Source organism: Talpa occidentalis, unplaced genomic scaffold (genome assembly GCF_014898055.3).
Source record: "Talpa occidentalis isolate TD23 unplaced genomic scaffold, MPIMG_talOcc4v2.1 talOcc4.5, whole genome shotgun sequence".
Taxonomy (NCBI): Eukaryota; Metazoa; Chordata; class Mammalia; order Eulipotyphla; family Talpidae; genus Talpa; species Talpa occidentalis.
Genome location: NW_023604861.1, coordinates 125,140,495 through 125,153,182, shown reverse-complemented (window position 1 = coordinate 125,153,182; position 12,688 = coordinate 125,140,495). Strand labels below are relative to the sequence as shown.

At 47.8% G+C, this 12,688-nt stretch overlaps 1 protein-coding gene across 4 annotated transcripts; it reads left to right on the top strand.

The window, feature by feature from the left end:
- The first annotated feature begins 2,585 nt into the window (after nt 1-2,585).
- NRBP1 (nuclear receptor binding protein 1) lies at nt 2,586-12,665 on the top strand. 4 transcript variants are annotated; one of them, XM_037528326.2, is made up of 18 exons: nt 2,586-2,701; nt 4,737-4,966; nt 5,285-5,407; nt 5,598-5,699; nt 6,421-6,510; nt 6,655-6,695; nt 7,064-7,158; nt 8,603-8,686; nt 8,906-8,964; nt 9,106-9,204; nt 10,536-10,668; nt 10,827-10,932; nt 11,049-11,099; nt 11,193-11,328; nt 11,521-11,574; nt 11,661-11,724; nt 11,975-12,030; nt 12,114-12,665. In XM_037528326.2, exons 2-18 carry the CDS (start codon nt 4,757-4,759, stop codon nt 12,216-12,218), a joined length of 1,608 nt encoding a protein of 535 aa, XP_037384223.1. In that variant the 5' UTR covers nt 2,586-2,701; nt 4,737-4,756; the 3' UTR covers nt 12,219-12,665. The 4 variants fall into 4 exon arrangements, with proteins under 4 accessions (XP_037384223.1, XP_037384222.1, XP_054557227.1 ...); XM_037528325.2 differs by lacking the exon at nt 2,586-2,701 and adding an exon at nt 3,292-3,428; XM_054701252.1 differs by lacking the exon at nt 2,586-2,701 and adding an exon at nt 4,073-4,213.
- The last annotated feature ends 23 nt before the right edge of the window (nt 12,666-12,688 follow it).

The window sequence follows — 12,688 nt, the reverse complement described above, 5'->3', positions numbered from 1 at the left end:
AAGCTAGTCCACTTGGGAGTCGGGTTCAGCAAGTCACTCAGGAGACTTAGAATTAGGCAAATAGATATAGGTAGTTTCAAGGTATTTCTTTTCCTTATTTTATGGTTATTCAATGAATTTTTCATTGAAAATTTCATTTATTTTTTGAATAAAAAATACCTACACATAGTGCAAAATTTAGAAGGCATAAATGGGCATGTAATGTCTCCCTCTTACTCTGTCACCCAGGCTTCTATTCTCAATAAATTGGTTCTTGAGATGGATTACTGACCTGCAATGGCGATCTTTAGGCAAATAAAGTTGGAAGCCACAATGGAGGATCCAATATTATCTTGGAGTTTATGCAAGAGGTAAGTAATAGAGATATATTTAACTATCATTCAGGTGACATATTGTAAGTTCATCAGTGAATATATATTTATTTTTTCCCTAAGAATGGAACAAAGGATTTAATTTTGGATACATTAACAGACACATTTAATATTTAGGTGGGAGAAATAGAAAGTAAAGATGGGGGAAGGGGGTGGGTAAATTGGGTCAAAAAAGAAAATTGTATGGTGATGGATAGAGATGAACTTTTAGTGGATACCTTAATGTAGTACATTCACATTTAGGTTTTCAATGATGCACACCTGAAACTCATATAATGTTATAGCACAATGTTACTTAAAGATAATTTGTCTCTTTCTGGGAATGTGTCTTGAAGCATTCAGAAAGGTTCAGGGTTTTACATACCGTCGCTGGCTATCCAGCAATACAGCGTCTAACAAAACTACCAAGCTGAACCCTTGGTAATAGCATTGTTTCCCTTTATTCTTTTAAAATTTTTATTTTTTTATGTATACAAGAACTGGGGTGTAGGCCAGAGGTGCAGGGGGTGAGAGCATTCACCAGAGACGGATTGGGGAGCAAAATAGGCAGATTGACTGGAATGCACCACTGAGGGGAGCAGTGGGCAAGACAGGTCTGCTGCACCGTGTGTGGGTTAGCTCCCTGGTCAGGGATGGAACTCAGGTGGTTGAGTTGAGAGCACTGAGACTTAACCTGTAGGCCATCACAAGTCCCCTGATTTTTACTTTCTATAGTATTTGTTAATTCACAATATTCATGGGATAGTGGTGAGGATTATAACATATCATAAGGCAATTAAGAGTGGAACATAGCACATAGAAATAGCACATAGAAGCTACTCTATAAATATCATGTATATAATATTTTATAATACCTTAATATTTTTGGAAATATTCTGATTTTTTTACAGTAAGTATGATTTTTAAGCAAGAAAAATAAAGATAATAAATGAAGTGGTGAAAATACAGGCATAAATGTAAAGTTGAAAAGAGTTTGCGAATGCCAGTGGGTCCTTTATATATATTTGAAAGGAGGAACTGTTTGAAGCCAAAAGGTTGATAATGCTAAGGTTCAGGCAGAAGGGAATGGAAACTATAATATTATTTAATGTACATTTACCATGGCACAGGGGCCCCAGTTGCTTTTGGAGGGGTGGGGAAAAGAGGGAAGAGGACAAATAACCTTTCTTTGAAGTTAAAACGAAGATTGTTAACCTCAACTCTCAGAAATTACGTGCTATATTTGATGGACAAATGTATTTTTTAAATTCCAAAACAAGGTCCACAACTTTCATCAGGTTTTTAAAAGTGTTTGAGCCCTCTCTTTAAAGAGAGATACTTCTCACCGTGAAATGGCATTAAATATTCGCTAAGTACAGTGAAATTTAGTAATTATGACATGACATTCTCAAGTTCTGGTTATTGATTCATCCACTTTCCTACATAATGTGCTTAATGGCAGGGTGAACCTCTCTCTTCACACTGTCTTTAGTTTTCGCTGATCAGTGGGACTGCCCAGAATAGCATCTTTTTCTCCCCACCTCCTCGTGATCTAAATTTTTTCCAAACACCTTTCAAGTAAGTCATTTCTGATGACTGACTGCTTCTCCATTTGGTTCTCATCGACTTTGGGCGAATAACTTAAAAGCTATGATTCGGCTTTGTGCAGTTAACTAACACTGAAGGACAATTTCAATTTTTAAAGAGAATCAAATCAATTAATACACGTGACAATAATCTGCAAGCGTTCGGCAGATACCAACACTGCGCAGCAACGAAGCGATAACTACTGGTTTTCAGTGTTAATGTGTTCAGTCATTTTTTAAAAAAGTTCTCTGAGGAACTGGTCTCCGGCGCACAGGCTCGGTCCCAAATAAAGAAAGCGGGTGGGCGCTCCCGTCGCGCGGGGGTTACGTCTTTCGCTCCTTTTGTCTTTGAGGGGGACGCGGCCCGCCATGGCGCCTCGAGGAGCGGGAGGAGGTCTTCCTTTCAGGCAGCAGGACGTCCGAGGGCCCCTGGCCGGGCCGGGCGGACGGACACAGGGAGAGCCCCGGTGAGGAACGAAAACTCCGCACCCCCGGGGAGGCCCCGGCCGGACCGGATCGCGGGGAGGAGACCCGGCGGGGGACCGGCCTGCGAGCCGCGGCGTCCCCGGGCGCCGCCCCCCGGCCGCCTCGGCCAATGGAAGCCCGAAGGCCGTGCGGCGCCGCCCACTGTTGGTCGGGACGCCGCGAGGGCGGGGCCCGCAGTTCGGTTGCGCTGCGAAGCGCAGCTGTGAGGGAGTCTCAGATCCGGGGCCCCGGAACCTGAGCTGGAGCTGAGGCGCAGGCTGCGGGGAGCAGGGTGGGGAGGTGAGCGCCGGCGGGGCTGAGGGGCGGGGGCGCCTCGGCGGGAGGACGGGGCTCGGGCTCCGCGGCCTGGGATGGCGGGACCCTGACGCGCGGGTGTCGGGGGGCGGCCCTGCTCGCCCAGCGACCGGGCCTGGCCCGCCGGAGCCGCCTCGGCCCCCGCCCCGCCCCGCCCTCCGGCCCTCCCGGGAGTGGCGGCGGCGGCGTCCGGGGTTCTGCGGGCGCGGGGCGCGGGGCCCCGGCGTTCGCGTCGAACTCGGGCTGCGGGAGGCGGGGCCGCGGGGGCGGGGGCGGCGGGCTCGGCGGCCTGCGGAAGCGCAGCGCCGGGGCCGCGCCTGCTCGCGGCCGACCGCGCGGGGGCGTGGCCTGCGCCCCGGCGGGCGCCCCGCGGCCCGGCCTTTGATGAGGTGGCCGCTGGGGGGGCCGGGCCGGGGGCGGCGGGCCGGCGGGCGCCCCGGCCGGGACCTGTTGGAGTGTGCAGCGCCCCGAGCTTGCCCGACTGCCGACGAGCGGCGGGCGGGCGCGGAGCCCTCTTTGTGGTCCTGCCGGGGTGCGGGCGCCGGGAGGCCTGGGCCTGCGCGCCGCGGCCGAGGCGTGAACGTGCGGAGGGGCTGCGGCCCGTGAGCGACAGTCTCAGAGGAAAACTTTGCAGGCCGAGCGATCTGCGTTCGTCAGAAGTGAACGCGCGGTGCATCAGGGTGACTGGAGGCGGCGAGGCGATTCCGCTTAGGTGTGAATAGCCTCTGACTTGGGTTAAATAAAGTGTAGGTTGGGGGCAAAGATGGGCAGAAGGGGGCACCCGTGAGTCTGCAAATCAGTGAGGGCTTTCTAAAGGACCGGTGTTGGTCAGAAGCTTCTGCTCTGCGAACTGACTTAGAGGAGCGAATGGGGTTGCCTGGATGTCTGGAAAGCGAGCACTCCCTGGAACCCAGGGCCCGGAGGCTCCGGTTTGTTCCCAGCTTTTGTTCCCAGAGATAGGGAATAACATTCAGTGGTCGTGCTGTGACTATTCGGATGAATTAGTGACATTTAGCTTTTGAGAATTCTTTCTCTTCAAGTTGCCATGTGCCTGAAAAAATGTTGTGCTATAAAGTACCTTTTCCAGTGGCTGTATCTTGAGTTATTTGTAGTTGAAAAGGAATTCCTAAGTCAGATCCTGTGCCCCCAGAGCATGGAAGCTTTAAGCCATGTGAATGAAATAAGAGCTGGAAGCTTAAGGTCTTAGATTTGTCATAAACTTGTGGATCCATGAGTGTGGATATCTCATTTAATTTGTATCTCATGTACCTAACCCAGGGCTTGACCCACAATAAGTGCATAATAAACATTTGCTGAGTGAGTGAGTGAGGAAAAAAAAGTTAACCAATACCCATATGCCACACTCACATCACAAGGAAAGTGAGGTCATCAGGGATGACATCACTGATCATTGCCAGTCACCTGTTCCAAGGGTAGCCTCACCATGGACTGGCAGACTCATTCTCTCTATGGCAGGGATGGATAGTTAATGCCAAGGTTAATTGTAGTGGGGCTATATCAGCTGAGGGTTTCAACTGGCTACATTGGCTAAGGGTAGCTACAGATCAAGCTTAGGGGCTTGATCAGTAGAAGACTTTGGGGTTTGGAGTCATCTGTTCTGCCCCTATGGCTTATTACCTATGTAGCTTAGCTCTTGAGCACAGTGCAAATAGGGTAGAGGGGGGACTCAAAGGGAAAGCTATGGTGAGTGTTTGCTAACAAGGAATGGGCCTCTGATTTTGCTGTTCATTTTGGACCTTACTAAGAGGGAAGTTTACTGCTATCAGTCTTGTGTTTGCCATTGCTGGGTGGGTCATCTTTAAGATAGCTCTGTTCTCTAAATAGGGAGAGCAGTTAATATTTCCGTGTTCAGACAGCACTACAGATTTTGGATTTAAAGGAAACATGTGGTGTAATATGTTTTCTTTTTGACCCCAGAGGAGGTTATTAGGATTAACACTTTACAGCTCTGTCCTGACCCTCTCTGCTTTCTCTCTTCACCTTGCCCCAACTAATGCAGGCCTGAGTGTTCATTCCAGCATGTCGGAAGGGGAGTCCCAGACAGTACTAAGCAGTGGCTCTGACCCAAAGGTAGACTCCTCATCCTCAGCTCCTGGCCTGACATCAGTGTCTCCTCCTGTGACCTCCACAACCTCAGCTGCTTCCCCAGAGGAAGAAGAAGAAAGTGAAGATGAGTCTGAGATTTTGGAAGAGTCACCCTGTGGGCGCTGGCAGAAAAGACGAGAAGAGGTAAGATAGTGGGAGTGTTGCTCTTGAGAGAGAGAATTCTAAGAGATAAGTGGAGGGGCAGAGTCTCAAAGGGACAGACCAACCATAAGAGGTTGGCTCCTAGGAGAACATGATTGTATAGAATGTGGAGGATTCCTACCTGTTCTGCTCCCCATTCTGTCTCTGGTGAATCTTCTCACCCCCCCCATTCACCCCCATACCTTTGGCCTGCACCCCAGTTCTTGTATGCATAAATAAATAAATCTTTAAAAAAAAAAAAAAGAATGTGGAAGGTTCATGAGATAATTATAATTCCCTTTCATTTTAATTTCTCCTCAGGTGAATCAGCGGAATGTACCAGGTATTGATAGTGCATACCTGGCCATGGATACAGAGGAGGGTGTAGAGGTTGTGTGGAATGAGGTTCAGTTCTCTGAGCGAAAGAACTACAAGCTGCAGGAGGTAGGTAATGGTGAAAGAATGTGCCTGTGCGATATTAGAACACTGGTGTTAAAAAGAAATTAGTGTTGGGAAGCTGACTGTTAAGGGGAATATGTAGGGGTTAGATCATTTTTGGGGAGAGAGAGGGAATGGCTTTCAGGATTATGGTGATTTCTCAGTCCTGTTATCCAACTCTCTCTTTTGCTCCCAGGAAAAGGTCCGTGCTGTGTTTGATAATCTGATTCAGTTGGAGCATCTCAACATTGTTAAGTTTCACAAGTATTGGGCTGACATTAAAGAGAACAAGGCTCGGGTAAGAACTTTTCCCTGAGCTTTCTGCAAAGACACTAGCTACATTTATTGTTCCTTTTACATTCATTAACTAAAACAAGGTGGTTTTGAAACAGAGCTGGAATTAGCTGCTATGGAAATGAGAGCAGGACTTTGACTACTACCTATGCCTTTTTTTTTTTTTAAATTTTTTTTTTTTTTTATAGAGGCATGCTTTATTTATTTATTTGTTTTGTTTTTATTTTGTTTATACATGCACTGGGTACAGTCAGAAGCACGGGAGGGTGAGAGAATTCACCAGAGTCAGAGCGGGGAGCAGAGCAGGCAGAAGGACCGAAGTACACTGCTGAGGGAGCAGCGGGCGGCAGGAGAGGTCTGCGCGCCATGTGGGACCCTCCTGTGGTGGCCGGGGAGCAGCCAGGGATCGAACCGGCGCTGCAGAGGCCGCGGGCAGCTTCGCAACCCAGCGCTTAACCGCTGCGCCACCGGGGAGGCCCTACCTATGCCTTTTTTCTGGTTATAGATGGGGCTAAAATGAGCCAACTTTTGTTCTTTCAAAGCTCTGATTGCTAAGTAATTTTCGTTGTTTACTAAATTTAAGGAATTGATGTTAAGAATGAAAGGAGAGAAGCTTAAAAAAACCCCTAAGCTTCCAAATCCGATACATATATCTCGTGTATTTGTCACCAGGTGGGGGATCATTTCTACTGTAAGGCCTTACTTGTGTGCTTTGTATCTTCTAGGTTATTTTTATCACTGAATACATGTCTTCTGGGAGTCTTAAGCAATTCCTGAAGAAGACGAAAAAGAATCACAAGACTATGAATGAAAAGGTATAAAGAGAGCAGACAAGGTTTAAGGCTGGTTGGATTGAAAAATAAGTTGAAAAATAAGTTGACCAGGAAGGGGTGAAGAGAAGTGGTTGGAGGCTTAAGAGGGGGGATTACTACAGACCCTTTGATCAAACTCTCTTCCAGGCTTGGAAACGCTGGTGTACACAAATCCTCTCTGCCCTAAGGTAAGTAGAATCTGGTTAGTTTCTTTCCCTATTTCCTGATTTAGTTCCTCCTAGCAGATTTCAGAGCACCACTCTGCTGTTCTTCTCTGCCTCTCCCCACTCTGAATCATATATTGTCGAGATTAGGCCCCTCTGGGTCTTAAAAAAAGGTTCCATTCCTAATGCCCTAACCACGATACTGTATCTCCAACCTCTTTCTCCTAGTGCTTATCCAGCTATTTAACTCATCAGGCATAATGGAGATTCAGAGTGTGGGGATTATTTTTGTGGTGACCAGCAGGAGACCTGGCCCTTGCTCCTCTTAACCCTTGGGTTCCCCCTGCCCTTAATTTCCCAGTGGCCCCTCTAACAGCCCAGTGCCCCCACAGCTATCTGCACTCCTGTGACCCCCCCATCATCCATGGGAACCTGACCTGTGACACCATCTTCATCCAGCACAACGGACTCATCAAGATTGGCTCTGGTGAGGGGAGGGAGAGGTTCTGGGCAGGGGAGCCTCGGGAATTTGGGGACCATGGGGGTAAGAGAAAAGGAATGGGGGAAAACAGTAAAATTCTGAACTGTGGGCTGATGATAAGGACCTTGCTAGGGCAATTCTCAGGGAAAGGCCAATTAGTAGAGAGGGGGTAGGGCCTAACACCTTTTTGGAGGGAAACTGGATAAAGAGATGTTAATCGGTTGGAAAAGGTCTGACTTGAGCCCCTAGGGCCAGACCCTACCAAAGGAGGTTCCAGGCTGTGCCTGTTGTGAGTGCTTTCATTTGCTGTGTATCTGTGTGCAGTGTATATAACATTTCTGTGTGCTGTGTCTGTGTGGTGTTTGTGTGTCCATTTGTCTGGGGCTTGGCTGCTCCATCGCTCACAACTTTTCTCTGTTTTCCTCCCTCCCGCTTACGGGCTGCTCTGTTCCCAACAGTCTTTCATAGGATTTTTGCTAATGGTGAGAGCTCCCTCTGCCCCACTCGGGGCTCTGTTTGTGCTCCTTCTGCTCCCCTTTGCGGCTGCCCAGTGCATGCAGTCGTGGGAGCAAGCCCTGTCCCCCTACCTCCCCTGCCTAATTATGCCTGCTTGGCTTTTGCCCTACCAGCCTTCTACCTGCTTGCCCCTCCATAACCTGCTTGTTTTCTGTGGATTCTGCCTGGCTGGCCACTTATGTCCTGGATTCTTATTCCCCCTCATCATCAGGCTGGTTCCCTAAATCATACTGTGCTCCCAGACTTTCTGTGACTTGTAGTCATCGTTTATGATCCAAGTGACTCCAAATTGGACCCGGCTCTGGTTCCTCTTTCGGCCCTGTGGCAGGCAATGTTGAGACATAATGGGGTAGAACAGGAGTCTAAAAAAATAGTGTTGGATTCAGATGAAAACTGATTCAAGGGTATTGGTTCCATTTTGAGTTATTACTGAGTTTCAGTAAGAAAAGGTTGGTGAGGAGGCGGCGGCTCTCTGCCTGGTTGCATGATTCTGAGGTCTCTGATTGCCCCAGATTAGGAAGGGCTGCCTGTGTTTTTCTGCTCTTTGCAGGGTAGGTGAGGGAACTAGAACAAACATTTCCATGTACTTATGAATTGGATTTATCTGAGCTTTGGGAAAGGTGAACAGGTCACAAGTAAAAGTTTTTCCTTAGCCTGCATTGCTCCTTGACCAGTCCAAAAGCCTGGTTTGCTTTAGTTCATTGTGATGCCTTTGTTGCCGCTGAATTAGAGACTTTAAGTGAGAAGCAGTCACCCAGAGAGAGAAGTATGTGGTGTTCTTGCTTAGTCTAGTTCATGATGGGAAAGGGAATGGGTTTGTGCCAGTTGAGGGTTAGAGAATTCAGGAGAGAATGTGGCTTTGGGGGCCTCTCTCTGGAGTGAGACTATGCTTTGTTGATGGTGGTCAGATTGTGGGTATCTCCCCTACTCTCAGTGGCTCCTGACACTATCAACAATCATGTGAAGACATGTCGGGAAGAGCAGAAGAATCTACATTTCTTTGCACCAGAGTATGGAGGTAAGTCATCCAGTTTCTCTGCCCTGTCTCCACCTCCCAGGTTCCTCACCTTATAACTTACACCTCAGGAAGAGGTAACATAATTGAAACTTATAGTTCTTCTCTACTGGAATACAAAAAGTTGTTTTTTTTTTTTTTTTTTTTTTTTTTTTTAAAGCTATTTCTGCCATTCCCTACCCCCATTCTCTGATTCACCAAAACCTCCTCTGTTCTTCCTAGAAGTCACTAATGTGACAACGGCAGTGGACATCTACTCTTTTGGGATGTGTGCCCTGGAGGTGAGGAAATCAGAAGGGGTGGTGGTGGAAAGGGGTGAAATTAGAAGATGGAAGGAGGAAGTAGAGGGGAGGACAAGGGAGTGATGGTTGGAAGCACAGAGATCCTTAGGTGTACTTTTCCTTTTTATTCTGTCACTACAGATGGCAGTGCTAGAGATTCAGGGCAATGGAGAGTCCTCATATGTGCCACAGGAAGCCATCAGCAGTTCCATCCAGCTTCTAGAAGACCCATTACAGAGGGTAAGAAGTTTCAGGATCACTCCCTCAATAGCCTTTAAAATATCTTCTGGTTTTTTCTTCCTTTCTACCTACTAGAAATACATTCTTCTAAGAGCAAGAGAATGTAAAGCAGAAAGGATAAGGAAAAATAATGAAAATTTCCCTACACGGTGCCTACTGCATTTTAGGTATACGTATGCACGGGTTAGGCATTTCAGATGGGCAATATTGGGGTTAAAGTTTATGTGTTATTTTAGGTGTGTATCTGTGGAGGGAAACTAATTTGATGGCTACTTCAGATATTGATAATATACTTTCAGCCACCTTGATATTTTTAAACAAAGCAATCAGTTTGAATTAATCAACTCAGTCATTTAGGGTTTTATATTTATACAGCTTAGCTAGGGAAAGTGCGCTGAAATAATGAGGTCAGATTTAAAGGACATACAGGTTATGAATCAGCAGCTGAACTATAATAACTAGAGTTAGGCTGGAAGGGCCAAGTGTGAAAGGGAGCAGGAGAGAAAAGGAGGACTAGTGGGAACTCTTGGCCAGTGTGAAGTATGTTTCTGGTTCAGTGATAAGGTGTGATGGTCAAGTGAGACAGTTAGTATGTGACCTTGTTAGCCTTCAAGACTGAAAGAAGGAAAGCAGGTTAATTGTCAAGGGATCTATGGGAGGTGGAAAAGGGGGTGTTGAGAGGAAGCATGAGGAAATCCGGTGAGTTTAATAAATGATTATAGTGAACAAAGAAAATTGCACTAGGCTTGGAAACTAAAAAGATGGTGAATATTACTGACTACAGTGGGTATGTTTGGGGAGAGAGAAGGTAAATTTGGCCAGGGTTAGAGAAGAAGGTAGGCAGTAAGTGAGCTAATGCAGCAGAGATACGGAAAAAGGAAATGTAGAAAAAAGAAATCATTAAATTTGAATTTTTTTTTTTTTTTTTTAAATATTAAATTTTATTTTTATATTCCCCCATACAATTGCAAACGCCCCATTCTGACCCCAATCCTTCCCCTCCCGCCCCCCACCCCCCAAAAAGTGTCTCTGGTTCATAGTTTTTTTGTTGATTTTGATTTAAATTTGAATTGTTAAGAAGAGAAAGCTTGTGGCTTGAGAGCAGAAAAATTGTTAAAGCCAGGTAGTGAATGAATGATACCTTTTATATAATATCTTACATTTTCAGAGCCTTTCAGATCCATTTATCAATTTGTCCCCTTAACCAGTGCTGAGCACCTATTCTGTAGGTGCTCAGGATAAGCCTGTGCTGAGTATAAGGAGAGCTACACTGAGGAACACAATGGCCTGCTTGTCAGACACCCGCTCCACCTTCTTGTTCCTTTTTCTAGGAGTTCATTCAAAAGTGCCTGCAGTCTGAGCCTGCTCAAAGACCAACAGCCAGAGAACTGCTGTTCCACCCTGCACTGTTTGAAGTGCCCTCGCTCAAACTCCTTGCTGCCCATTGCATTGTGGGACACCAACGTAAGTCTGTTTGAAACTCATAGGAATTTACTTCCAGTCTGGAATCTTGTAACTCACCAGCATGCTCTCTTTCGTTTTCTACTTCCAAAGAGATTTTTTATACCTCAGGACCCTTGTGCCTAATCTAACCATCCCTCTACAACTTCCTATTCATACAGACATGATCCCAGAGAATGCTCTGGAGGAGATCACCAAAAACATGGATACCAGTGCTGTCCTGGCTGAAATCCCTGCAGGACCAGGAAGAGATCCAGTTCAGACTTTGTGAGTAATTAAGAGGGTCTAAAAGGGACAGGTCACTACCACCCTGAGGGTTGTGTCAACTTTCCTTCTTTGAGAATGATTGGATCCTTCCTTCTACCTTCTTTCTTCTCCGCTAGGTACTCTCAGTCACCAGCTCTGGAACTGGATAAATTCCTTGAAGATGTCAGGTGAGAGAAATGAGAAGAAAGGCTTCCTTCAGGAAGGAGTGGGTGTCCTCTGACATCTGCACAGCCCAGGTGACCTTGCTGATCTCTCTCCAGGAATGGGATCTATCCCCTGACAGCCTTTGGGCTGCCTCGGCCCCAGCAGCCACAGCAGGAGGAGGTGACATCACCTGTGGTGCCCCCCTCTGTCAAGACTCCAACCCCTGAACCAGCTGAGGTGGAGACCCGCAAGGTGGGACATTGTTGGTGTGGGTGTGTCTATGGTCGTGGTGCAAGGGAGGGAAATAGGACACCTCAAATAAGGCTTTGTCTTTTAGAGAGAATCATTTCTGCTCTCTGGCAACCATGTCCTGCGGCCTGGAAAGGCTTCCAGCTCTTGGGGGTTTTTTACTGACTGGATCTACTCTTGTGCCCCTCTCCATAGGTGGTGCTGATGCAGTGCAACATTGAGTCGGTGGAGGAGGGAGTCAAACACCATGTAAGGCTCAGGGCCAGCCCTGCATAGGGCTGGGTGGTCAGGGGGTGGGGGTGGGAGGCTCATTTTCTCACTGTCCTATTCTCCAGCTGACGCTTCTACTGAAGCTGGAGGACAAACTGAACCGCCACCTGAGCTGTGACCTTATGCCAAGTGAGTCTCTCCTTTCCCTCAGAGGACGGAGAGTCTGAGCCTTATCTGTGAGGGACATGTTCAGGGGTGGGGAAGGTGACAAGGCAGTTAGCACACTGACTCTTGTGGAATGAGTATCTTAGCCCCTACAATTGGAGGGTGGATCTGGCAATTTCGGTTTATCCTTCTTTCCCAGCCAGGGTAACCTGACTGGGCTCTTTGAAGACCCTAAGTCCCGCGCTGTGCTCACCCTCTCCTGTTTCTCTGTCAGATGAGAACATCCCTGAGTTGGCGGCTGAGCTGGTGCAGCTGGGCTTCATTAGCGAGGTGAGATTTCTGCCTTCAGCTGTCCTGGTTGTGTCCATTCTTCTCTCTTCCCAGCCGGTCTCACTGAGCTCTTCTCCCCCCAGGCTGACCAGAGCCGATTGACTTCTCTGCTGGAGGAGACCCTGAACAAGTTCAATTTTGCCAGGAACAGCACCCTCAATTCAGCTGCTGTCACCGTCTCTTCTTAGAGCTCACTCGGGCCAGGCCCCTGATCTGAGCTGTGGCTGTCACTAGAAGTGCTGCAGCTTTCCTGCCCCTTCCCCCCAGTCAGTATTACCCTGTGAAGCCCCTTCTCTCCTTCATTATTCAGGAGGACTTTGGGGCTCCCTAGTTCTGAGCATCATTCTTCTCCCCCTACTCTTCCTCCCCTCTGCACTTTGTTTACTTGTTTTGCACAGACATGGGCCTGGGCCTTCTCAGCAGCCGCCTTCTTTATAGTTGGGGGCTAGTGGCTGACTGCCGGCTCCCGCCCAGCCTGTGTGGAAAGGAGGCCCGCGGGCACTGTGGGAGCAGAATTCTACAATCCCGGGGACGGGCGGGAGAAGGGTGGTGCTGCAGTGGTGGCCCTTGGGGGGGGGCCATTCGATTCGCCTCAGTTGCTGCTGTAATAAAGTATACTTTTTGCTAAAAGCGTGGTGTGTGTTTGCGCCTTCCCCGC